At 41.2% G+C, this 27,937-nt stretch overlaps 1 protein-coding gene across 5 annotated transcripts in view; it reads left to right on the top strand.

Annotated features, from left to right (window-relative positions):
- Positions 1 to 27,937, top strand: part of ST3GAL3 (ST3 beta-galactoside alpha-2,3-sialyltransferase 3) — a 232,037-nt gene that overhangs the window by 137,579 nt on the left and 66,521 nt on the right. For all 5 annotated transcript variants that reach the window (XM_060140277.1, XM_060140274.1, XM_060140276.1 and 2 more), the window contains one exon: positions 22,319 to 22,411. In XM_060140277.1, the coding sequence (XP_059996260.1) occupies positions 22,319 to 22,411 (93 nt within the window). The remainder of the gene's footprint in view (positions 1 to 22,318; positions 22,412 to 27,937) is intronic.

Raw genomic sequence — 27,937 nt, 5'->3', positions numbered from 1 at the left:
TACTCATATCAGATAAAATAGACTTTAAAATAAAGAATGTTACAAGAGACAAGGAAGGACACTACATAATGATCAAGGGATCAATCCAAGAAGAAGATATAAAGATTATACATATATATGCACCCAACATAGGAGCACCTCAATACGTAAGGCTACTGCTAACAGCTATAAAAGAGGAAATCGACAGTAACACAATAATAGTGGGGGACTTTAACACCTCACTTACACCAATGGACAGATCATCCAAACAGAAAATTAATAAGGAAACACAAGCTTTAAATGACACAATAGAGCAGATAGATTTAATTGATATTTATATGACATTCCATCTGAAAACAGCAGATTACACTTTCTTCTCAAGTGCGCACGGAACATTCTCCAGGATAGATCACATCTTGGGTCACAAATCAAGCCTCAATAAATTTAAGAAAATTGAAATCATATCAAGCATCTTTTCTGACCACAATGCTATGAGATTAGAAATCAATTACAGGGAAAAAAACGTAAAAAACACAAACACATGAAGGCTAAATAGTATGTTACTAAATAACCAAGAGATCACTGAAGAAATCAAAGAGGAAATCAAAAAATACCTAGAGACAAATGATGATGAAAACATGACGATCCAAAACCTATGGGATGCAGCAAGAGCAGTTCTAAGAGGGAAGTTTATAGCTATACAAGCCTACCTCAAGAAAAAAGAAAAATCTCAAATAAACAATCTAACCTTACACCTAAAACAGCTAGAGAAAGAAGAACCAACAGAACCCAAAGTTAGTAGAAGGAAAGAAATCATAAAGCTCAGAGCAGAAATAAATGAAATAGAAACAAAGAAAACAGTAGCAAAGATCAATAAAAGTAAAATCTGGTTCTTTGAGATGATAAACAAAATTGATAAACCATTAGCCAGACTCATCAAGAAAAAGAGGGAGAGGACTCAAATCAATAAAATTCGAAAGAAAAAGGAGAAGTTACAACAGACACCACAGAAATACAAAGCATCCTAAGAGACTACTACAAGCAACTCTATGCCAATAAAATGGACAACGTGGAAGGAATGGAAAATTCTTGGAAAGGTATAACCTTCCAAGACTGAACCAGGAGAAATAGAAAATATGAATAGACCTATCACAAGTAATGAAACTGAAACTGTGATTAAAAATCTTCCAACAAACAAAAGTCCAGGACCAGATGGCTTCACAGGTGAATTCGATCAAACATTGAGAGAAGAGCTAACACCCATCCTTCTCAAACTCTTCCAAAAAATTGCATGGAAGGAACACTCCCAAACTCATTCTATGAGGCCACCATCACCCTGATACCAAAACCAGACAAAGATACTACAAAAAAAGAAAATGACAGACCAATATCACTGATGAACATAGACGCAAAAATCCTCAGCAAAATATTAGCAAACAGAATCCAACAACACATTAAAAGGATCATACACCATGATCAAGTGGTATTTATCCCAGGGATGCAAGGATTCTTCAATATACGCAAATCAATCCATGTGATACACCATATTAACAAATTGAAGAATAAAAACCATATGATCATCTCAATAGATGCAGAAGAAGCTTTTGACAAAATTCAACACCCACTTATTATAAAAACTCTCTGGAAAGTGGGCATAGAGGGAACCTACCTCAACATAATAAAGGCCATATACGACAGACAAACCCACAGCAAACGTCATTCTCAGTGGTGAAAAACTGAAAGCATTTTCTCTAAGATCAGGAACAAGACACGGATGTCCACTCTCGCTGCTATTACTCAACATAGTTTTGGAAGTCCTAGCCATGGCAATCAGAAAAGAAAAAGAAATAAAAAGAATCCAAATTGGAAAAGAAGAAGTAAAACTGTCACTGTTTGCAGGTGACATGATACTATACGTAGGGATTCCTAAAGGTGCCACCAGAAAACTACTAGAGCTAATCAATGAATTTGGTAAAGTTGTCAGATGCAAAATTAATGCACAGAAATCTGTTGCATACCTATACGCTAATGATGAAAAATCTGAAAGAGAAATTAAGAAACATTCCCATTTACCATTGCAACAAAAAGAATAAAATACCTAGGAATAAACCTACCTAGGGAGACAAAAGAGCTGTATGCAGAAAACTATAAGACACTGATGAAAGAAATTAAAGATGATACCAACAGTGGGAGAGATATACCATGTACTTGGATTGGAAGAATCAATATTGTGAAAATGACTCTACTACCCAAAGCAATCTACAGATTCAATGCAATCCCTATCAAATTACCAATGGCATTTTTTACAGAACTAGAACAAAAAGTCTTAAAATTTGTATGGAGATGCAAAAGACCCCTAGTAGCCAAAGCAGTCTTGAGGGAAAAAAACAGAGCTGGAGGAGTCAGACTCCCTGACTTCAGACTATACTACAAAGCTACAGTAATCAAGACAATATGGTACTGGCACAAAAACAGAAATATAGATCAATGGAACAGGATAGAAAGCCCAGAGATAAACCCACGCACCTATGGTCAACTAATCTATGACAGCAGAGACAAAGATATACAATGGAGAAAAGACAGTCTCTTCAATAAGTGGTGCTGGGAAAACTGGACAGCTACATGTAAAAGAATGAAATTAGAACACTCCCTAACACCATACACAAAAATAAACTCAAAATGGATTAGAGACCTAAATGTAAGACCAGACACTATAAAACTCTTAGAGGAAAACATAGGAAGAGCACTCTTTGACATAAATCACAGCAAGATCTTTTTTGATCCACCTCCTAGAGTAATGGAAATAAAAACAAAAGTAAACAAATGGGACCTAATGAAACTTCAAAGCTTTTGCAAAGCAAACTACAAACAAGACGAAAAGACAGCCCTCAGAATGGGAAAAGATATTTGCAAATGAATCAACGGACAAAGAATTAATCTCCAAAATACATAAACAGCTCATGCAGCTCAATATTAAAAAGACAAACAACCCAATCAAAAAATGGGCATAAGACCTAAATAGACATTACTCCAAAGAAGACCTAAAGATGGCCAAGAAGCACATGAAAAGCTGCTGAACATCACTAATTATTAGAGAAATGCAAATCAAAACTACAGTGAGGCATCACCTCACACCAGTTAGAATGGGCATCATCAGAAAATATACAAACAACAAATGCTAAAGAGGGTGTGGAGAAAAGGGAACCCTCTTGCACTGTTGGTGGGAATGTAAATTGATACAGCTGCCATGGAGAACAGCATGGAGGTTCCTTAAAACCTAAAAATAGAACTACCATACGACCCAGCAATACTGGGGCATATACTACTGGGCATATACCCAGAGAAAACCATAATTCAAAAAGACACATGCACCCCAATGTTCATTGCAGCACTATATACAACAGCCAGTTCGTGGAAGCAACCTAAATGCCCATTGACAGACAAATGGATAAAGAAGATGTGGTATGTACATACAGTGGAATATTACTCAGCCATAAAAAGGAACGAAACTGGGTCATTTTTAGAGACGTGGATGGATCTACAGACTGTCATACAGAGTGAATTAAGTCAGAAAGAGAAAAACAAATATCATATATTAACGCATATATGTGGAACCTAGAAAAATGGTACAGATGAACCAGTTTTCAGGGCAGAAATTGAGACACAGATGTGGAGAACAAACATATGGATACCAAGGGGGGAAAGTGGTGTGGGTGGGTGGTGGTGGTGTGATGAATTGCGAAATTGGGATTGACATATATACACTAATATGTATAAAATGGATATTTAATAAGAACCTGCTGTAAAAAAAAATAAAATAAAGTTCAAATATTCAAAAAAATAAAGCAGTTAGATATACTCTATTTAAGGAAATAAAGATAATATTGAACTATACAGATGTAATAGGGAACTATAAAAAGCAAAACATTAGATTGGAAAAACAAAATTAATAGAATTGAAAAATACAGTGACCAAAATTAAAAATTCAGTAGAAGGATTTAGCAACAGATTAGATACAACTGAGGACAGAATCAGTGAACTGGAAGTTAAGTCAGAATAAATGACCTGTAACAAGGTTGGCCAGCTCTTTTTGTGAAGAGTCAACTGGTCAATATTTCTGAGTTTGGGGGACTTTGTTGTCTCTGTCACAACTACTCATCTCTGCTGCTGTAACATGAAAGCAGCCATAGAGAACACATAGACAAATGAGTATGGCTGTAGCTATATTCCAACAAAACTTTGTCTATGGACACTGAAATTTTAATTTCATATAATTTTTATGTCATTAAATATTATGCTTCTAATTTTTAAACCAACCATTAAAATGTAAAAGACATTCTTAACTCACCGACAATACACAGAACAGATAGTGGGTCAGATTTGCCTCACAAATCATACTTAGCTGGCCCTTCACTGAGAATGCAGCAGATATATCTGCATGAGAATGGCCTCCCCGCCCCAGGTGTTTTCTATTCTTAAGAACCTATTACAGTTGACCCTTGAACATTTGAACTGCAGTGCATCCACTTATATGTGGATTTTTTTCAACAGTACCTACTACAGTACTACATGATCTGTGACTGGTTGCATCTGAGCCTGCAGAATCATGGCTGTGGAGGAACTGCATATATGAAGGGCTGACTATAAGTTATATGTGGATTTTTGACTGCATGCAGGGTCAGTGCCCCTAATCATGTTGTTGTTCAAGGGTCAACTGTTTATAGAAATACACTTAAAATATCTCTATATCCAATGATACTCCAAGAACCTGGAAATAGATGTCTTAGATTTTTTTGGTCTTCATTATATTCTTTTAATTATGTCTTTGTGGAATAAATGGTTTCTATTTCCTTTGAGAATTCCCTGCTACTTGTGTCTTCACGACAGAATCACTTGTCAGTGCTGTGAAGATTATTTAAAATACTTATATGCAGTGAGCTGTACAAAACCTTGTCTTTTAACTGCAAACTCTATTGTTCAGGAGGGCAATATTTTTTGGAGGTTAAAAATGTGGGCTGTGCTGGGCTTCCCTGGTGGCGCAGTGGTTAAGAATCTGCCTGCCAATGCAGGGGACACGGGTTTGAGCCCTGGTCCTGGAAGATTCCCACATGGCGCAGGACCACTAAGCCCCTGCGCCACAACTACTGAGTCTGTGCTCTACAGCCCGCGAGCCACAGCTCCTGAGCCCACGTGCCACAACTAGTGAAGCCCACGTGCCTAGAGCCTGTGCATTGCAACAATAGAAGCCACTGCAACGTGCACCACAATGAAGAGTAGTCCCCACTCGCCACATCTAGAGAAGCATTGCTTCTGAGCACAACAACGAAGACCCAACACAGCCAAAAATAAAAATAAAATAAATAAATTTATTAAAAAAAAATGTGGGCTGTGGAGTCAGATTTTGATTTTTAAAGCCCAGTTCCACATCTTACTAGCTATAATCTTGAGCGAGTTATTTAACTGTTATTGCTCAGTTTCTTACTATAAAGTGAGATCATAATAATTGCCCAAGTATGAGATTCAACCTATCCATTTACCTTTGTTGGTGTCTGGTAAACTGGGAAGGCTATAGCCCCAAAATCAAACCTTAACCTCAGCTTGCCTCCTGCTTCTTGCCCCAGATTTCATTTCTTCGACTCATTCATTTAGCAAATATTTCGTGAGTACCAACTATGTGCTTTGTAATTGGGATAAAACCGCGAAATTTTTAAGCCATATGAACAGCCTTGTAAGCTTGATTGGAAAGGATGTCTTGTGAGCTGAAGTCTTAGTGAAGGGGGAGAGAGTAAATGAGAACAGCAAGGGAGGGTAGGAGGTAGTATTTCTGGATAGCATGAGCAATGAACAGGTTTTCTTTTCTTTTTTTTAAGGAAGGTGACATACTGGTGACTCGGAAGCATAAATGGAGTACAAGGAGGATATGAGGGGCCTTCAGGTGCATGGGGTATAGAAGAAAGAGCAGCCTCCATCACATAGGGCTGTAGAGGAAATGGTGTTTTCAGTGAAGACCCAGGTTTCTATGAAATTAGAAGATGGAAGGAACATTCACTGAAGAAGTCGAGGCTTCATGGAAGACAGTGGAAAGTTAGAATATGGTGAGGTGGGAGAGAAGTGGGAGATTGAACCATGAAGAAGAAGGAGACAGCAGTGACTTGAGCATGAGAAAACTGATGAGGATGTCATTGAGGGAGTGAATAACCAGGATGTGAGGCTGGCGTGTTGGGTTTTTTGGCCTCAAAGTTGTCCAAGAATTAACCTTGTGTTCCCTGGGGGGTAGGCTCTCAGGCTGCTCAGTGCAGTCAGCTGCAGCCCAATGGGATGATGCCTCCAGAGGGTTCAAGTCTGGTCCCTGGAGAGGCTCTGGCTTCCCAAAAAGGAGTCTACTGTTCAAAGTGGAGGGTCCTAGGGAAAGGCTCAGGGCTACAGTCTGCTGCCCAGACATCGAGGTAAGCGCTTCCTCATTCATTCAACAGCTTCCTTGAGCAGCTACTGTGTATCATGTTCTATGCTCTGAGGATATACCAGTGAGCAAGGTGGTCAGTAAACAAAAGGTGTGATAAACAAGTAACGTTTTCAGTGTCTTGGAAGGTGATGAGTGCTATGAAAGAAAATAGAGCAGGACAAGGGAATGCTGGAGAAGAGATTGCAAGTTTAAATGGGACGGTCAGGGCAAGCCTCAATGAAAGGTAGATTTGAGCAAAGACTCAGTGGAAGAGAGGGAGTTAGCCCTGCCTGTATCTGGAGGCAGAGCACTCAGACAACACCCTAAGGAAATCTCAGTCTTGGTTATGAGGAACATGACACCGGAGCTGGGGAATGTGCCCATTAGTCCAGCAGAGACAGGAACCATCTGGAGTCTTGAAGGTGCCAGATCCTGGTGTCCAGGTGTGTTTTTCCTGAGCTGATGTCAGCGTTCTGGAAGCTGATTTAATTAAATGGTGGTGTCATCTGTTTCAGCTGGGTGTAGGTGGGTGCTCCGTGTGCTGGGAAAGCTCCTGTCTGTATGATGTTTTATGGTTGCCATGTGGGCAAGAGCATGGAGGCGTTAATGCTCAGTCTCATTTCATAAGGAATTCCTTGTGAAGACAAGGATATAGGAGCCAAAACTAACAACTTTTAACCCCCAAAGGCTTGTGAAAACCAAGCCAATTGTGAAAGACCTATAAACATAGGGCAGTCTACAATACACCCTGAGGCATAGCTTACTATTTCCAGAACAGCCTGTCAAGTTCCCTATGACTGCATGGGGAACTTTCCCCTGTGGGGAAAGTGTTTATTGAGCACCTACCATATGCCAAAAGCCAAATTCCTACTTTGTAGCTCACCTGGAGCTCTCAGCACTGTGGTTCTTAACCTTGACTGAATACTGGAATCACCTGGGGAGCTTAAGAAATTACTGACACCTGCCTCCCACCCCCTAGAGATTCTGAAGTCATTGGGTTGAGGTGTAGCCTGGGCTTTGGGATTTTTAAAGCTCCCCATATGAGTCTAATACTGCTCTAAAAGATTCCATATCCTGTCTGAGGAACTCTTCACTTTCCCAGGTGATTGATACCAAAAATAAACTCACCTTTGAGGTGAGGCCCCTGCCTGTACATAGGACATGTCTATATACAGTGTTTCTCAGCACAGGACTTCACCACCCAGAGATTCTGATTTAGTTGATCAGGAATCAGTTACCTTAATGTTTAAAAGTTCCACCAGGTGATTCTAACATGCCAGGGTTGAGAACCAGGGTATAGCCTTCAAGCCTATCACTATAACCATATTTGAATATAGCATAATGACTACCACAGAATGTAGTAGTAGTTATGTTAGGACAGTTGGATTGTGAGTACTTTTTTCCTTTTGAGGTTACCTTTTCTGTATTGTCCTTATATACCTTTAAAATGAAAAAATATATCTGGATGTGCCTTCTTTTCTGTAATTAAAAAAAAAAGAAAACTTTCGGGACTTCCCTGGTGGTCCGCATTTCCACTGCAGGGGGCGTGGGTTCGATTCCTCATTGGGGAACTAAGATTTTACATGGCGCGTGGCGCAGCCAGAAAAATAAAACCCAAAACCGCCCCCCCCAAAAAAACGCAAACTTTCATTATGATCTCTAGGTCTCTAAATACTATTTTCAAAAATCCATTTTATATTAATTTTTGGTTACCAGCCCTTTCTCTAGTTTTTTTCTTCATGGTCTTTTAAAATCTGAATCAATTGAAGAATTTCCTGTAAATTCTATTGGCCTATTTAAATAGTTCTTCATTATCTATACTGGGAATAAATATTTGTGTAAAAACTTAATATGTCTTTTCTATGCTGTCAAAGCTCCAAGAGGTCTAAGGATGAGACATGATAAGTCTGGAGGAATAAGCAGACCAAATCATGCAGGGCTTTAGAGATAACAATAAGAAGTTTGGGCTTCATCTTGAAGGCAAAAGGTGGCATCGAAGTATTTTAAGCAGTTGAAAAGCATTAGTTTTGACTTGTAGGAAGGTGATTTTGCCTGTGGGAAGGTAGATGGGTTGGAGAGGAGCAGAAGTGGAAAGGGAAATAAGACTTAGGAGACCTTCATAGAAACAAAGAGTAGGGGGACTTCCCTGGTGGCGCAGTGGTTAAGAATCCCCCTGCCAATGCAGGGGACACGAGTTCAAGCCCTGGTCCGGGAAGATCCCACATGCCGCGGAGCAACTAAGCCCGTGCACCACAACTACTGAGCCCACACTCTAGTGCCCATGAGCCACAACTACTGAGCCCACGTGCTGCAACTACTGAAGCCTGCGCACTCTAGTGCTGGTACTCTGCAACAAGAGATGCCACTGCAATGAGAAACCCGCATACTGCAACGAAGAGTAGACCCTGCTCGCCGCAACTAGAGAAACTCCACCCTCAGCAACGAAGACCCAACGCAGCCATAAATAAATTAATTTAAAAAAAAGAAACAAAGAGCAGAAATAAGTAGAGCAAATCAATAAAACCAAAAGCTGATTCTTTGGCAATATTAATAAAAGCAGTAAACCTCTAGCCAGGCTAGCCAAGAAAAAAAGAGAGAAGACACAGATTACTAGTATCAGAAATAGAAGAAGGATCATCACTACTGATCCCATGGATATTAAAAGCGTTAATAAAGGAATATTATGAGCAACTCTGTGCCCACAAATTTGGTAACTGAGGTGCAATAGACCAATTCCTTGGAACACACAAACTACCAAAACATACAAGAAGACATAGATCATCTGAAGAGGCCTATATCTACCAAAGAAATTGAATCAATAATTAGTAGCCTTCCAGAAAACCAGGCTCAGATGGTTTCACTGGTGACTTCTATCAGACATTTAAGGAAAAGATGATACCAATTCTCTACAATCTCTTCCAGAAAATAGAAGCAGAGAATGTTTCTAACTTGTTCTGTGAAGCCGCATTACCCTAAAACCAAAACCAGATAAAGACATTCTCAATTACAGACCAATATCTCTCATGAACATAATGCAAAAATTCTCAACAAAATATTAGCATATTGAATCCAATGATGTACAAAAAGAACCACACACCTAAATGAAGTGGGATTTATTCCAGATGTGCAAGGTTGGTTCAACATTAGAAAATCAATTACTATATTGCATCACATCAACAGGCTAAAGAAGAAAAATCATATCATATCTATAAGATGCAGAAAAGCGTTTGATACAATCCAACATCCAATCGTGATTTTAGGAAAAACTCTCAGCAAAATAGGAATGGAAAGAAACTTGCTCAGTAAGATAAAGAACATCTACAAAAAATCTACACCTCACATCATGCTTGATGATGAGAAACTAGATGCTTTCCCCCTAAGTTTGGGAAAAGGCAAGAATGTCCCTTTTTACTACTCCTATTCAGCATTATACTGAAAGATCTAGCTAATTCAATAAGACCAGTAAAGGAAATAAAAGACATAGATATTAGGAAGGAAGGATTAAAACGGTCTTTGTTCACAGATGACATGATTGACTATGTAGAAAATCCCAGAGAACTGGCAGAAAACTCCTGGAACTAACCAGCAGTTATAGCACTATTCCAGGATACAAGGTTAATATACAAAAGTCAGTTGCTTTCCTATATACCAGCAATGAACAATTGGAATATGAAATTAAAAACATAATATTTAAATTATCACACACAAAAAGAAATACTTAGGTATAAATCTAAATATATTGATATATATAAATTTATATATATAATTACAAGACTCTGATCAGAGAAATCTAGATAAATTGAGAGCTATTCCATGTTCATGGATAGAAAGATTCAATATTGTTGAAATGTCAGTTCCTCCTAACTTGATCTATAGATTCAACGTAATCTCAGTTAAAATCCCAGCAAATTATTTTATGGATATCAACAAACTTATTCTAAAGTTTATATGGAAAGGCAAACAACTGAGAATAGTCCACATAATACTGATAAAGAAGAACAAAGTTGAAGGACTGATGCTACGTGACATTAGACTTAAGATAAAGCTACAGTAATTAGGACAGCATGGTATTGGCAAAAGTATAGACAAACAGACCAATGGAACAGAATAGAGAGTCCAGAAATAGAAATACACCAATATAGTCAATTGATCCTTGACAAAGGAGCAAAGGCAATTCAACAGAAAAAAAAGGATCATCTTTTCGACAAGTGATGCTAGAACAATTGGACATCCATATGTAGAAACTAAATCTTTCACTTTACACTTTTCATGAGAATTAATTCAAAATGGAATCTAATAGACCTAAATGTAAAACACAAAACTTCTAGAATATAACAGGAGAAAATCTGTGTGAACTTGGATTTGGCAATGAGTTTTTGGATACAAAACCAAGAGTACAATTCATGAAAGAAAAAATCAATAACTTGACTTACTGAAATTAAAACCTTTTGTTCTGTGAAAGACACTGATAAAATAATGAAAAAACAAGCCACAAACCAGAAAAAAATACTTGCAAAACACGTTTGATTTTTAAAAGACTTTCATTCAAAATATACAAAGAACTCTTAAAACTCAGCAATAAGAAAAACAACCAACCCAGTTAAAAACGGGCCAAAGACTTTAACAGACACCTCATCTGACAAGATGTATACAGATGGCAAATAAGCATATGAAAAGACGCCCATATCTCATGTGTCATTAGGGAAATGCAGATTAAAACAAGAATAAAATATCACCACACCTATTAGAATGGCTAAAATACAAAATACTGACACATCAAATGTTGGCAAGGATGTGGAGCAACAGGAAGTCTCATTCATTGTTGGCAGGAATGCAGAATGGTTCAGCCATTTTGGCAACATATTAAAAAGCTAAACATAGTCTGACCACATGATTTAGCAATTACTGTTGTAGGTATTTACCCAATTGAGCTGAAAACTTATGTCTATACAAAACTGCACACAGTGGCACAGTATGGCACAAATGTTGCACATTGCTCTGGTTTATACAGTAATAAGGGCCTTTTTGTTTAATTATCTTTAAAAAATCATAGTCGCCAACAACTGGAAGCAACCGAGATGTCCTTCATTAGGTGAATGGATAAACAAGCTGTAGTACATCCAGACAATGGAGTATTATTTGGCTCTAAAAAGAAATGCACTATCAAGCCATGAACAGGCATGGAGGAACCTTAAATACATGTTGCTAAATGAAAGAAGCCAGTCTGAAAAGTCTACATACTATATGGTTTCAACTGTATGACATTGTGGAAAAGGAAAAACTATGGAGACAGTAAAGAGATCAGTAAATACTATGCTACAGATCTTATGAGATTTATTTAGCCTTTCCGCTGAGCTCAGTTATGCAGTGGCATGCCAGTTGAAGACAAGTCCCTGTATATGAGATGTTGGCTTCATTTCAGCGGCCCTCCTTCCCTGTTCCCAGGAGTCTCCTGATCTTCCTGCTGATAGGGCAGAAGTTTGGAGACAGCCAAGTGAGTTGGAGAGAATAATCCAAGTAAGAAAAATTTTAAAAAAGCGGTTTTTTTCTTCGTTAAATTAGTGAAATGGGGACTTGCCTGGTGGCGCAGAGGTTAAGAATCCGCCTGCAAATGCAGGGGACACGGGTTCGGGCCCTGGTCCGGGAAGATCCCACATGCTGTGGAGCAACTAAGCCTGCGCGCCACAGCTACTGAGCCTGTGCTCTAGAGCGCGCGAGCCCCAACTACTGAGCCCGTGAGCCACAACTACTGAAGCCCACGCACCTAGAGCCTGTGCTCCGCAACAAGAGAAGCCACTACAACAAGAAGCCCACGCACCACAACGAAGAGTAGACCCTGCTCGCTGCAACTAGAGAAAGCCTGCGTGCAGCAACGAAGACCCAATGCAGCCAAAAATAAAAATTAATTAATTAATTAATTAAAAAATATTAGGGGCTTCCCTGGTGGCGCAGTGGTTGAGAGTCCGTCTGCCGATGCAGGGGACACGGGTTTGTGCCCTGGTCCAGGAAGATCCCACATGCCGCGGAGCGGCTGGGCCCGTGAGCCATGGCCGCTGAGCCTGCACGTCCGGAGCCTGTGCTCAGCAACGGGGGAGGCTGCGGCAGTGAGAGGCCCGCGTACCGCAAAAAAAAAAAAAAAAATTAGTGAAATTATGATGATAATTCAGGTGGTCTAGAAGTAGAAAAAGCGGAAGTCAAACATTAAAACAGTAGAAATAGTTAGTGACATTTGTATAGCCTTTCAAAGAATGTTCTGTCCTACATTGTTGCAGGAAATCATTTGATCTTCCCACCAGTCCTGTATTTATTAAAGCTATTTTAAGAGTTAAGAGAACCGATTATCTCATGCCTGAGGTTACACAACTAGTAAGTGGAAGAGCTAGTTACTTAAACTCCGGTCTTTTTACCTTTAAGCCCACTCTTCTTTCTACCAAAGAAAGCAAAGGCTTTGGTGAGAATAAAGGATGGGTTTAAGAGTCAGTTTCTCTTGTCAAAAATGATAATGATACTTACCCCCAGAGTAGGGCTGCTCCAAGGGTGTGCAGAGTCCTGGCTAATATTTTTGTAAGGTCTCTGCTGTATAAATAAGTTGATGGGTCCATGTGAGATGTAATGACTTATTAATGAGGCTTTAGAACAATAGGGAAAGAAGAGATACTTATGTATGTGTATATTATCAGTGCACATGAAGTTTCTTCAGAGTATCCAGATACCCCTTCTTCCTGTTCAGGTTCAGGAACCATCTCATCATGTTTTCTTTATTGTCAGGTGCATCATTCCTGGCTAATTTCACATCTCCCACCATAAGAAAAAGGTAGCAGTACTGTTATTATTTACAGTGCCATGGCTTTCTGGAACCTGTTTTATAGAAACAATATAGATCTTCTTGTCTCTTCAGTTCTCTAGTACCCTTTATTTCATGAGGGTTACATCATTACTCTTCTTTTTTTTTAGCATCTTTATTGGAGTATAATTGCTTTACAATGGTGTGTTAGTTTCTGCTGTATAATAAAGTGAATCAGCTATACATATACATACATCCCCATATCTCCTCCCTCTTGCTTCTCCCTCCCACCCTCCCTATCCCACCCCTCTAGGTGGTCACAAAGCACGGGGCTGATCTCCCTGTGCTATGCAGCTGCTTCCCACTAGCTATCTATTTTACATTTGGTAGTGTATATATGTCCATGCCACTCTCTCACTTCGTCCCAGCTTACCCTTCCCCCTCCCCGTGTCCTCAAGTCCATTCTCTATGTCTGCGTCTTTATTCCTGTCCTGCCCCTAGATTGTTCCAAACCTTTATTTTCTTTTTAAGATTCCATATATATGTGTTAGCATACGGTATTTGTTTTTCTGTTTCTGACTTACTTCACTCTGCATGACAGTCTAGTTCCGTCCACCTCACTACAGATAACTCAGTTTCGTTCCTTTTTATGGCTGAGTAATATTCCCACATCATTACTCTTGATGCCACACTATCCTTATCCTTCATGCTGCCCACAAATACTGGCTTCCAGTGACTCTGAAAGGTTGTGACTGTGCTTTGCTGACAATGACCACAAACGCAAGTCTTACCCAGAGTATGAAGGGGAAATGTGAAATGTAATTAGTTTGTGGTCATGTTAAATTTACCATTTGAAACTATCAAGACTGAATCATGAAGAAATAAAAATCCAAACAGACCAATTACTAGTAAGGAGATTGAATCAGTAGTCAGAAACCTCCCCCAAAAAAAAGTCCAGGACCAGATGGCTGGTGAATTCTACCAAACATTTAAAGAAAAAATACCAATCCTTCTCAAATTTTTCCAAAACATAGAAGAGGAAGGAACACTTCCAAACTCATTTTATGAGGCCAGCATTATCCTGATACCAAAACCAGACAAAGGCACTACAAGAAAAGAAAATCACAGGCCAATATCTTTGATGAACACAGATGCAAAAATCCTCAACAAAATTTTAGCAAACAAAATTCAACAATACATTAAAATTCAACATACACTGTGATCAAGTGGGATTTATTCCTGGGATGCAAGGATGGTGCAACATCCATAGATCAATCAATGTGATAAACCACATTAATAAAATGAAGAGAAAAAAATCATATGATCATCTCAGTAGATACAAAATAAGCATGTGACAAAATTCAACATCCATTCATAATAAAAATTCTCAACAAAGTGGGTATAAAGGAAATGTACCTCAACATAATAAAGGCCATATATGATAAACCCACACATAACGTCATACTCAATGGTAAAAAAGCTGAGTCTTTCCTCTAAGATCAGGAACAAGACAAAGATGGCCACTTTCACCACTTTTATTCATTGTAGTACCAGAAGTCCTAGCCAAAGCAATTAAGAAAGAAAAAGAAACTAAAGGCATCCAATTTGGAAAGGAAAAAGTAAAACTGTCTGTATTTAGAGGTGACAATAGTATAAATAGAAAATCCTAAAGATTCCACCAAAAAAAAAAAACCTGTTAGAATGATTTTTAAAAATTCAATAAAGTTGTAAGATACAAAATCAATATACTAAAATCAGTTGTGTTTCTATACACTAATAATGAACTATCAGAAAGAGAAATTAAGAAAACAATCCCATTTACAATTGCATCAAAAAGAATAAAATACCTTGGAATAAATTTAGCTTAGGAGGTGAAAGGCTTTTTACAATGAAACTATAAGACACTGATGAAGGTAATGAAGAAGACACAAGTAAATGGAATGATATTTTGTACTCATGGATTGGAAGAATTAATATTGTTAAAATGTTTATAGTATCTAAAACAACGTACAGAGTCAGTGCAATCCCTACCAAATTTTATCATTTGAAATTTTATAGTGTAAACGGAGAATAGCACATCTTCCAACCATGCTTCTCTTGGACTCTTTTAGCCCCACATGCCTAGGTCTAAGGGCTGTACTCCTTAAAGGATTATTGTAAAGTTACATTAGATAATTATGTCAACTGTGTGTGTGTGTGTTTTAATAAAATGTAGAAACAAAATTGAATTGGAGCAGTTGCAAGAGATTCCTGGTGGAAAGTGTCGGTGAGAATTGCATATACAGCTCAGGCTAAAGCGTTTGCAAGAGCTTACTAGAGAGCATCCTCCCAGACAAAATGAAGTAAATTACAAGGCCCTGGAGACAAAGATAAACTGCAGTAATGTCAGCTCCAGAATCACTGATCAAAGAGCAGAGTGGCTGATTTGTTGAGAAGATACTGCAGTGCCCAGTAGCAAGAGCTGAAAGGCAGGGCCTCCAGAGCTGAGAAATACCCCAAATTCCAGATCACGCAAATCAAGCAGTCCCTCTTCTCTTAAAGTGATAGAAGAGACATGAGACAGTGCCTCCATGTTTATCACAGATCACTGTAAGTGAGGCAAAACCGTATAGAAGCCCAAGTCTGCAGTGGAGTTCACAAAGAGCAAAGGGTCAGTGATGCCCAGGGCAGGATGGATTGGCACACCCCAAATGTGGGTGAATGAAGAGACGGTTGATAATTCAGGAAGAGCCAGCAGACCTGTAATCGTGGGGGAGAGGCAGTCAGAGGAGATAGAAATTGTCCTTAGGGAGAAAACTTTCCATTTTGGAGCTTGAAAGGCTCTATGGCAGTATTAAATAACCTTTCTTACATAAAGGCTATTTCAGGAAAAAAAAAAAAAAGAAAATGAAAATGTTTAATGACGAGCTAGGATTACTAGAGCTAACCTAAGCTGCTTCTGCCATTTCCCAAATCATGTCGTCATTCCAGAAGCGTCCCTCTAGTAATTGCAGAAGTGCATCTTCATCAGGAAGGTTAGAGAGGATAGAACTGAAGAAGCAGTGGTGGGGTGAACTCTGTGCTGAGAGTTCTTACCTGTGTTTATCATGCAAGTCCTCCCAGCACGATTGTACTGGCTACCTTGATTAAGTTGCTATATTTGCTTTAAAAGAAGCTAATATTTGTTAACTATGGTTTGTGAGGCAGTGTGCTAGGTGTTACACACATGGTCTTACTCTGTTCTTGCAACCAGTTCCTTGAACTGCTTCCAGTAAACTAGCACCTGGAATGAGGGAGGGGGCACAGTAGGGGGCTAAGTTCAGTCTTTTCTGAGAGGTTCTAGAAATTAGCCCATTGGTCAAGGGATGCCCAACAACACTGATCTATACAGTTCTAATCCTCAAAGTCCTTTCTTCATTTTCCCCAGCCATCACCACCTCATACCCACACTTCCTGTCAATTAACCTTCCAAGTCAAGGTAACCAATTGAGTTCAGTCCAAAAAACATTTTGTTGGGTACTTATATAGTCAGTGCCGTGCATGGTACTCTGTGCTAGGCACTGTACTCAGATTTCATGGTCTGGGAGAGAAAGATGTTTAAATGGACAGTTATTCCTTTTTTTTTTTTTAATAAATTTATTTATTTATTTTTTGGCTGCGTTCAGTCTTGGTTGCTTCCTCTAGTTGCGGTGAGCAGGGGCTACTCTTTGTTGCGGTGCACGGGCTTCTCATTGCGGCGGCTTCTCTTTGTTGTGGAGCGGAGGCTCTAGGCACGCGGACTTCAGTAGTTGTGGCACATGGGCTCAGTAGTTGTGGCTCACGGGCTCTAGAGCACAGGCTCAGTAGTTGTGGCGCACGGGTTTAGTTGCTCCGCGGTGTGTGGGAATCTTCCCGGACCAGGGCTCGAACCCGTGTCCCCTGCATTGGCAGACAGATTCTTAACCACTGCGCCACCAGGGAAGTCCCTAAATGGACAGTTTATTCTTCAGGGTAACAAGTGCTAGGCCATAGTTATGTCCTAGTCATCACTGTATCCCTAATCCCAGGCCAGCGTCTGGCACATAACAACAATGAGACTGTTACAGTTAGCATGTACTGAGGGAGAACTATGTGCCAGGCTTGTACTAAACATTGTATTGTCAACATAATCCTCACAAGAATTTTATGAGGTATTAGTATAATTCCAGTTTTAAAGATGTGGAAATTAAGGCACAGAGCAGTTAAATAACATGCCCAGCTGGTAAGGGATGGAGCCAGGGTACAAACCCAAGCAGAGTGACTCTGTTGCCTCTAAATATCTGTTGAGTGAATGAATGAACGAATGAGTGAGAGGATGGAAGGGAAGGAGGTGGGAGAGAGAGTGGGGACAAGTGAGCAAGGTCAGGTGACTGTCAGCTCTAGGTAAAATGGGGTCCACAGGCAGGAGAGGTTGGTTCTGCTTGGCGGGGGAAGCAATCAGGAAAAGTTTCACAAAGGAAGTGGTGCTTCACCCAAATGTTGCAAGATGAATAGGTAGTCACTAGCCAGGGCAGGGCAGGGTAGACAGAGCGAAGGCCAACCCTTCTACTTTTGTGGTAGATCCTTTCTCTCTCTCACCTTCTCGGGGACATTTCTCCAACTGTCCCATTTCTGTTGCATCATGCTTGAGTTTTCCTCTTATTCTAACCAGCTTATATGCATGCTGAAAAATTTCCTAACCTCAAAAAAATCTTTCCCTGCAATTCCCCTCCAGCAATTGCCCCATTTCTCTGTCTCCCTTTATAGCAAAACTTCTAAAAATGGTAGTCTCTATTCCCTGGCTCCAATTCTTCTGTTTTCTCTGAAACCCGATGAAAGCAGCATTTCACCCCCACACTCCAGTGAAACAGCTCTACTCAAAGTCAAGAGCAACCTCCGTGTTGGCAAATACAGCTGTCAATCTTGTGGCTACCTTCCCAGGCCGAGCACAGTGTTTGATGCAGTTGGTCCCTGTATCCTTCTTGAGACACTTCATTCCTTTGGCACCTGAGACATCACACTCTCTCCTGATTATTTTTCTATCTCAGGGACTGCTTCTTTCAGCCTTTTGCCATGCTACTCCTCAGCTCCCAAATGTTGATCCTTAAAATGCACACGGTGATCAGGGCACTCTCCCACTGGAAATCATTCAGTGACTCTCCCCAGGACAGGATCCAAACTTGAGCATTGGAAAGCTCCGCCACCTCACCTGTCACGAAGTATTTGTGTGGTGCTCTAGAGGACAGCCAGCCCCTCCAAATGTTCTTTTTCACCACACCCTCCAAGATCTCTGAGAGCTGAGTGGTTCCCATTTGCAGATGAGGAAACTGAGAAGCAGATTGTCCTTCACTTGCCCAAGGTCATGCAGCTTGCAGTGTCTTTTATGAAAGCTTCTAATTCCACGTCCTGTATTCTTCCCATTTACAACCTGTTGTTTGACCTGATTCCTTAAACTTGGGGCTTCTGAGTGAAGCAGAGGCGTGGAAGTCTGGTTCCTTCTTTTAGGTGCCAGCCTCTCCATCTGGATTTCCTCTTAAGAGTGCAGTGGTTTACACTCTTCACCCCAGGCTCTTGGTAGTCACGTTTGCAGGACAATGGTGCTCTTACTGGTCGAAATGCTAAATCTCCCCAAATGAGAGGCCAGCTGCAGAGTAGGAGAAGAACAAGGGCTGAATGATTTGACCAGACATCTGTGGGGACCTCCTGGCATTTGGAGTGTGAGCGCCTTAGAGAAACTAACTATTCTGGCCCGAGGGAGTTGGAGACTGTTAATCTTGGTGGTTTTGACCGCTAACTGCCCCAGAGGTCCCAGCCTGCTGTATGACTCAGAATCCCCAACACTCCCCCTATTCTTCTCTCACTGGGATAGTCAGGAGGCCATTCCTAAGGCATTTTAATTTGGTAATAACTTGACATGGCCCACTATGCCCAGGGCTGTATGTTTTAGAAGTTACTGTTGCTTGGGGTTTGGTTTAGAGCTGCTCCAGCCTTAATATCTGATTACCCTGCACTGGCCTGGGAAGAGCCTTTCCTGGTGGGCTCTGGCTTCCTGTGTTCCATCTTGCCTGTGCTCTTTCTTCTCCATTATGGATTACCTGAGTCCATAGACCCTGGACTATCCCACAGCCCGATTCTTTTTTTTTTAATTAAAAACATTTTTATACATTTTTTAAAGGTTACTTTCCATTTACAGTTATTACAGAATATTGGCTGTATTCCCCATGTTGTATAGTACATCCTTGAGCCTATCTTACACCCCATGGTTTGTACCTCCCACTCTCGCACCCATATTTTGTCCCTCCCCACCCTTCCTGCTGGCAACCACAAGTTTGTTCTCTATATCTGTGAGTCTACTTCTTGTTTTGCTATAGTCACTAGTTTGTTGTATTTTTTAGGTTCCACATATACGTGAGATCATACAGTATTTGTCTTTCTCTGTCTGACTTATTTCACTTAGCATAAGGCCCCCCAGGTCCATCCATATTGCTGCACATCTAGAGCCCTGATTCTTGAAGCATTTTGCCAGAAGTTGATCGTGTTCACTAGAGAGAGGAAAGATGTGGCTGAAGGTTTGTCTGCTGTTGTACATGCATTTCCACGTGCATTTCTGCAATGCACTATGTTAAAGGGACGACCACCATCCATCTTTCCTTTTCTTTGTGAAACTATCTGGAATTCAGAAAGACCATAGGAACCCACAGTACCAGGCAAGCAAGCGGGTGGTGAGGGATTGGAGACAAGGATATGAGGGACTCATAATGCCTCACTGCTTGTTACACACTTCCAGAGAGCTTCCCTACCCCATCTCCAGCTGCACTGACCACTCGTGCTGTCCCTGGATGCTGTGCTTCCCTCTGTGATGGCACTGACTGTGAGCCACACCAGGGCGGTGCCATGTTAAGAGCTCCTGGGCTTCCCTGGTGGCGCAGTGGTTGAGAATCTGCCTGTCAATGCAGGGGACACGGGTTCGAGCCCTGGTCTGGGAGGATCCCACATGCCGCGGAGCAACGAGGCCCGTGAGCCACAACTACTGAGCCTGCGCGTCTGGAGCCTGTGCTCCGCAACAAGAGAGGCCGCGACAGTGAGAGGCCTGTGCACTGAGATGAAGAGTGGCCCCCACTCGCCGCGACTAGAGAAAGCCCTCGCACAGAAACGAAGACCCAACACAGCCAAAAATAAATAAATTAATTAATTAAGAGCTCCTGCACTTGTGTCAGAGAGAAATAGTTTCACGTCGTATCCACTACTTACTAGCTGTATGATCTTGACTAAGTCTCTTCATCTTTCTGAGCTTGTATGTAAATTAATAATTAATAGCACCTACTCACCTGGCTATTGAGACAAGTAATTGAAGAAATCTATAATGTTTTCATCACTGTGCCTAGTCCAAAAGCTTCCAGTACATTTAGTAATTGCACTGAAGTTTATGTTTCGTTTCTGAAATACAGTTGTTTATGTAAGAAAATATTGTTATGTAAATTTCTCTTGTGAAACCCTTGACTTTCTTCTGCCTACCAAATAAAGGCCCAACTCCTGGCTTGTCGCTCAGCATTTACATCTGCATTTCAGGCTTTAAATTTCATTGGTAGGGAAAGCTAAAAAAATGCATATTTTTTAGAAGAAATTGCACATAGATACAGATGAGTTTGTCTAAATCCAGTGAGCAGTGACTCTGTGTAAGGCCCTGGGCTAGGCTCAACAGGGCACTGAGTGAATCACACATGACGCATGATAGGCGGTGGCATCATGGTTTCTGGCTGTCCTGTATAGGCACCAGCCTCCCCTATCCTGGACCCACCCCGCCCCCGCCCCTGCAGAAGGCAGCCCTGAGGGAAGACTCACCACAGGGCCCCAGCACAGCAGAGCAGCTGGGCATCAGAGGGCTGGCAGCTGGCCCAAGGGTGGAGACTGGGGAAGGTGGAGACTGGGGAAGTTGGGACTGGGAACTGGCAATGAGCCAGGGCTCCTTCAGGTGCTCCAGCACGCAGGGCCTCCAGCCCCAGCAGTCACTGAATGTGTCTTGTTCTTCCTCTGTGGTCTTCTCTAGACTGCACTGGGCAGGGTTTTTGGTGGCAGGGCTGTGACTCCAGCTGCACACTGAACACATATGGACACTGAAGCCCAGAGACATGAGGCGACTTCACTACAGTCACACAGCCGCAAAGCCAGGGCTACAACTCACAAGCCTTCTGAAAAATAGTGCTTTCTGACTTATGGGCTCCTGAGATTGTCTTTTGTCCAGTCCAAGTGCAGTGAGATTGTCAGGGCCATTTTGTTCCTTCAGAAAATCATAAGGGTCTTCTGTGTGCCCATCTCTGTGCAAAGAACTGTGGGTACAGGGTTAAATCAGACCCTGACCTTGAAGTTACAGTGCAGTGAGGGAGACATACTACCGACGATTGCAGTTCCGTACGGCGAGTGCTGGGCAATCATGTAACGCGGATGGCAGGGGGTGGACGGTGAACGCAGGGAGGCACTTGGCCCAATCTGGGGGTCAGGGAGTTAGGCCCAGAGAAATTGACATCTGAGCTGAGTTGTGAAGGACCGGGAGGCATAGGCAGGTGGAGAAGGACAAGGAAGAACATTCCAGGCACAGAGGATAGGAGAGCAGGAGAGCCTCCTTAACTAAACGCCCCAACATGTATTTGATCTCTATTCAGGGCACTGTGAGTGGTTCCCACTGGCTGGGTCATAGTGTGTGTGGGGAGAATAGAGGCAGATGAGGCTGGACATGTAGACATATCCAGGAAGGTTGAAAGGGCAGTGCCTGTGACTTTATCAAAGTCTGGCGGCTCTCTCCTTAGGTCTCCAGGCTCTACTCTCCCAGTCGGGGAGCCTGGATGGAGTTCCTGATTTCCGTGGAATCTGGTTTACTGCAAAGAATCTATGCAAAACCCAGTGAGCTCTTTTTACCAAATTCCACTGCCGGGCCTTGCTTGTTTATCCACCTATTCCTTTAGGGTTTCTTGGCTCCTCCCCCTTACCCCCACCTCCAGGGCCTTGGTATGGAAAGGGGGCTGAAGTGCTGATTGTAGGGAGTGAAGCTTTGTTCAGGGTTTAAATACCTACAGCTCTTCATGAACTAGTAACCGCTGCCCAGTGCCTGGCAAGCCGTGACTCTCTTTCTCTTCTTATAGGCCTGCTGAGTTAGCCACCAAGTACGCAAACTTTTCAGAGGGAACTTGCAAGCCTGGCTATGCTTCAGCCTTGATGACCGCCATCTTCCCCCGGTAAGTGCTCCTGTTTCTTCCCATCACCTGGATAGCCTGGTCCATGGCCCAGGACTCAGACACCCTGCCCCATGTGGCAAGTGGTGTGCCTCAGAAAATGAGATTCTGTGGTACCTTTCCTCCCGTGTCCTTGAGTCGGTGGGTGCCTGGAAAGGACTTTGCTTTTGGTTGGTTCCTACTCCAGTCCCACTCTAGGCCCTTGCTACACCTTACCCCCGTCTTCCTCTCAGAGCTTGTACCTGCCAGCACAGCTCGCTTCTGTGGAGGAAAGAGACGAGGTAGAACCTACGTGGTTCCCCTTGGAAGCCAGGTATCCAGAGGCCGCCAGACAGTGCTCCACAGCACAGAAGCTCGTAGTCTTTTTTGGAAGCTGGGACCAACTACCTGGCTTCAGGGAGGCAAAGCCAAATAAAGCAGGAAGTAAAGAGGAGTTTCTGAGGCTGGCGTTCTAGAGTTCCTGATTTCCTTGACGGGAGCTGCTGAGAGAAGCTGTGCCAAACCCTGGGAGATCCTTTCACCCCGTTCCACTGAGAGGCCTTGCTTGCTTATCCGCCTTTTCCTTTCGGGTTTCCTTTCCTGAAACCTTGGTGTGGAAAAGAGCCTGACGTGCTGCGATCGTCTTGTCTGTGGTCTGAGTGCAGTGAGACCCCTGGGGTCGTTTTGTTCCTTCAGAGAGTTATAGGACTATCTGACTTGGAGGGGATGTAGGAGGGGCTGCTCTGGACCTCTGGGAGTCAGGATGTAGCACTCGGACCACCAGAGGAGCCCTAGGGGTGGCCTCTTGGCATGGGCTGTGTTCACGGGGGAAGGGTATGCACCCCATCCCTTAGAAGGCTGAGGTTAGGGCACACGGTGTGCTTGCAAAGGAATGCTGACAAATAGCTTGCCCAGAAGCAAATCCAGGGTATTTGGATTTTATGCTCCTTTTCTTTCCTAATGTCAGCAATCCAAGCTTAGCTCCTCGTATAAAACAGGAGGCTCTGCTGGCTGAACACCTGGTGTTCAGTTAGAGATCCCTTTGTCTGGGGTCTGCCTTCTGACGTGATTCCAATGTTTTGCTTCCCCCAGCTATTTACTGAGCACTTCTTCAGTGTCTGGCACCATGTTCCATATTCTTGCGTGGGTTTTCTCAGACCTACATTGCTCAGGCCCCTGGGCCAGACACCTGTGAGTTTTCCTTGACCTGTGTATGGGTTTTCTAATTGAAAGTAATACAAGCATGTGGGGAAAAAAAACTCAAACAGTACGAAAGGGTATATATTCCCACTCCAGATCCCAGAGACAGCCAATATTACCATAAACACGAACATACTGTATTTATTGTACTGTATCTTGCTTTTTACTCCTAACAATATGTCTTAGAGTTTATCCTATTACCAGCATATATGGATTCATCTCATATTTTAAATGATTGCATAATATATAATTGTTTGGAGGTGTCATAATTTTATTAAAGATTTGTTGAGGTTTAATTTACATACAGTAAAATCTACATATTAGTATAGTTGTATGAGTTTTGAGAATACCTTTGTGCAACCACCGTAACGGTTAATAGAACACGTCCAACATCACCCCCAAAAGTTACTTCATGCTTCTTTGCAGTTAACCCCTCCCTTGATCCCCAGGCCCTGACAACTACTGTCCCTGTAGTATTTCCAGAATGTCATATAAATGGATCATATAGTAGCCTTTTGAGTCTGCCTCTTTTGTTCAGTATAATGCATTTGGGATTCACACATGTGTGTAGCAGTTGCTTGTTCCTTTTTATTGCTGAATAGTATTCCATTATATGGGCATAACATTGTATGTTGTTTATCCATTCAACAGTCAAAAGACATTTGGGTTAATTCCAGTTTTTAGCTATTATAAGTAAAGCCAACATAAACATTTGTGTAGAGGATGTATGCTTCACTGCATAAGAATTTGCCAAACTGTTTTCCAAAGTGACTATACCGTTTTGCTCTCCTGCCAGCAAAGTGTAAGAGTTTTAGTTGTTTTATATCCCTGACATCAATCTTTTTAATTTTAGCTGTTCTAGTAGGTTTAGAGGGAAGGGAAGGCTTAGAGGGCTTACCAGGGAAGCCCTGCTTTTGATGTTTTATCTAAGAAGTCTTTCCCGGGACTTCTCTGGTGGTACAGTGGTTAAGTGTATCATTTTATTTTTAGATTCCACATATGGTCAGTTACTAACAGAGGGATGTTGAATTCTCCATTTATCAGTTTTTACTTCAATATATTTTGAAGCTCTGCCATTTAGTGCATACACATTTAGGATGGTAGCCCCTTGCTGAATAGATTCCTTCATTTTTCTGAAATGTCCCTTTTTCACTGGTAATAATCCTTGTTCTGAAATCTTCCTTCTTTGATATTAATATAACCACTCCAGCCTTTTAAAAGTTAGTTTCATCATGGTGTATGTTTTTCTATTCTTTTACATTTTCTGGTGGAGAAGGAGTTTGTATGTTTATACCCTTGAGCATCAGAGAAGTTGGATCTTAGAGGTGTGGTTGGCAGCAGTCCCTCCTTTTACATTTAACCTATCTGTTTCTTTATAATTAGAGAGGGTTTCTTGCGGACAACACATAATGGAGTCTTGCTTTTTTTATCCAATCTGACAATGCCTGCCTTTTACTGGAATGTTTATACTGTTTATATTTAATGTAATCATCAGTGTGGTTCGGCTTAAATTTACCATCTTGCTATGAGTTTTCTGCTAGTTTCTTTTTTCCCTTTCTTTTCCTGCCTCCTTTTGGATTAATTGAGTGTGTTTTATGGTTTTATTTTACCATAAAATAAAACTGTTGGTTTAATAGCTATGCCTCTTTGTTTTATGTTTTTCATGATTATTCTAGAGCTTACAATATACATCGTTGATTTATAATCTACTTTTAAATAATATTATAGCACTTCGCTTAGAGCTTATGAACTATAGAACAGTATACCTCCATTTCCCCTTCCGCCCTTTGTGCTATTTTTTGTCATATTTTACATTGATGTATTATAAACCCACACAACACTGTCCTTATTTATTTTTGTTTTAAACAGTTAACTATTTAAAGTGAATTAAAAATGAGCAGGAAAAGGCAACCTACAGAATGGGAGAAGATATTTGCACATCATATATCTGATGTGGTGTTAATATCCAGAATATATAAAGAACTCCTACAACTCAACAACAACAACAAATGGGTGAAGGATTCAAATAGACATTTCTCCTAAGATGATATACAAATAGCCAACAAGCACATGAAAAAATGCTCAATATAATTAGTCATTGGGGAAATGCAAATCAAAACCACAATGAGAGGGCTTCCCTGGTGGTGCAGTGGTTAAGAATCTGCCTGCCAATGCAAGGGACATGGGTTCAAGCCCTGGTCCAGGAAGATCCCACATGCCGCGGAGCAGCTAAGCCCAGGTGCCACAACTATTGAGCCTGTGCTCTAGAGCCCGCGAGCCACAACTACTGAGCCCACGTGCCACAACTACTGAAGCCCATGTGCCTGGAGTCCGTGCTCTGCAACAAGAGAAGCCACTGCAATGAGAAGCCTGCGCACCTTAACCAAGAGTAGCCCCCGCTTACCTCAACTAGAGAAAGCCGGCGGGCAGCAATGAAGACCCAACACAGCCAAAAAACAAAACAAAACAAAAAAACCACAGTGAGATACTACCTCACACTCATTAGGGTGGCTGCTATCAAAAAAGCAAGGATGTGGAGAAATCAGAACCCTGTGCACTGCTGGTGACAATGTAAATTGGTGGTGCAGCCACTATGGAAAACAGTATGGTGTTCCTCAAAAAACTGAAAGTAGAATTACTATATGACCTAGCAATTCTACTTTTGGGTATATACCCAAAAGAAATGAAAGCAGGGTCTGAAAGAGGTATTTGCACATCCATGTTCATAGCAGCATTATTCACAATAGCCAAAGCAATCCAAGAGTCTGTCAACTGATGAAAAGATAAAATGTGGTATATACATGGAATGGAATATTATTCAGCCTTAAAAAGAGGAGGAGTTCTGACAGATGCTACGGTGTGGGTGAACCTTGAGGACATTATACTAAGTGAAATAAGCCAGTCATAGAAAGACAATACTGTTTTATTTCACTTATGTGAGGTACCTAGGGTAGTCAGACTCACAGAGATAGAAAACAGAATGGTGGTTGCCAGAGGCTGGGGACAAGGGGACATGAGGAATTGCTGTTTAATGGATATTTAATAGACAGAGTTTCAGTTTTACAAGATGAAAAGCATTCTGGAGATTGAGTGCATAACAATGTGAAAGTACTTAACACTACTGAATTGTACACTTAAAAATGTTTAAGGTGATAAATTTTATGTTATGTGTATTTTACCACAATTTAAATTTTAAAAGTTTTTAAAAATTAGGATGAAAAGTCTTTTTTTTTCCCCCTCGGATTTGTTTTCATTCTCCCTTTGCTTTTTGATTTAATTTTTTTTTTTTTTTTTTTTTTTGGCTGCGTTGGGTCTTTGTTGCTGCGCGTGGGCTTTCTCTAGTTGTGGTGAGCCGGGGCTACTCTTCATTGCAGTGCATGGACTCTAGGCCTGCAGGCTTCAGTAGTTGTGGCACATGGGCTTTGTTGCTCCGCAGCATGTGGGATCTTCCTGGACCAGGGATCGGACCCACGTCCCCTGCATTGGTAGGTGGATTCTTATCCACTACGCTACCAGGGAAGTCCCTGAAAACTCTTGTATAGTTACCCACAAACTTAGTTTTACTGTTGCTCTTTCTTCCTTTGTGTTAGATACATATTTCTATATGGTGTTCTTTTTCTTCTGCTTGAAGAACGTCTTGTAACATTTCTTATGAGGAAGATCTTATGGCAATGAAGTCTATCAGCTTTGGTTTGTCTGATAAAGTCTATTTTACCTTCAGTTTCGAAAGTTTGTTTGTTTGGTTTTGGCTGTGTATACAATTCTAGGTTGACAATTTGACAAACATGCAGTACTTTAAAGATATAACTTCACTTTCTTTTGGCTTGTATAGTTTCTAACAAAAGTCTTCTGTCCTTCTTACCTTATTTATTCATTTAAACTTTATTTTATTATTTGTCTGCGTCAGGTCTTAGTTGCGGCACGTGGGATCTTCGCTGTGGCGTGTGGGCTTCTCTAGTTGGGGCTTCTCTCTAGTTGTGGTGTGCGGGCTTAGTTGCCTCTGGCATGTTGGATCTTAGTTCCCTGACCAGGGATCGAACCCGCATCCCCTGCATTGGAAGGTGGATTCTTAAGCACTGGACCACCAGGGAAGTCCCTTTACCTTTTTTCACTTCGTATGCAATGTTTCTCTTTTCCTCTGCCTGCTTTTTGAGATTTTTCTCCTTATCGCTCATTCTCAGCAATTTGATATGATGCAGTTTGTTGTGGTTTTCTTTATATTATTCTTGGCTTGCATTTATTTATAAATAAATAAATATAGTTTATAGTTTATTTTTTAATCAAATTTGGATGCATTTTGTCCTTATTTTTTCAAATATTTTTTCTGCCCATCACCCTTCACAGGATTCC

This window comes from Lagenorhynchus albirostris, chromosome 2 (assembly GCF_949774975.1).
Source record: "Lagenorhynchus albirostris chromosome 2, mLagAlb1.1, whole genome shotgun sequence".
NCBI lineage: Eukaryota > Metazoa > Chordata > Mammalia > Artiodactyla > Delphinidae > Lagenorhynchus > Lagenorhynchus albirostris.
The sequence above is the reverse complement of the archived record's forward strand: the minus strand, read 5'-3'. Positions and strand labels throughout refer to the sequence as shown.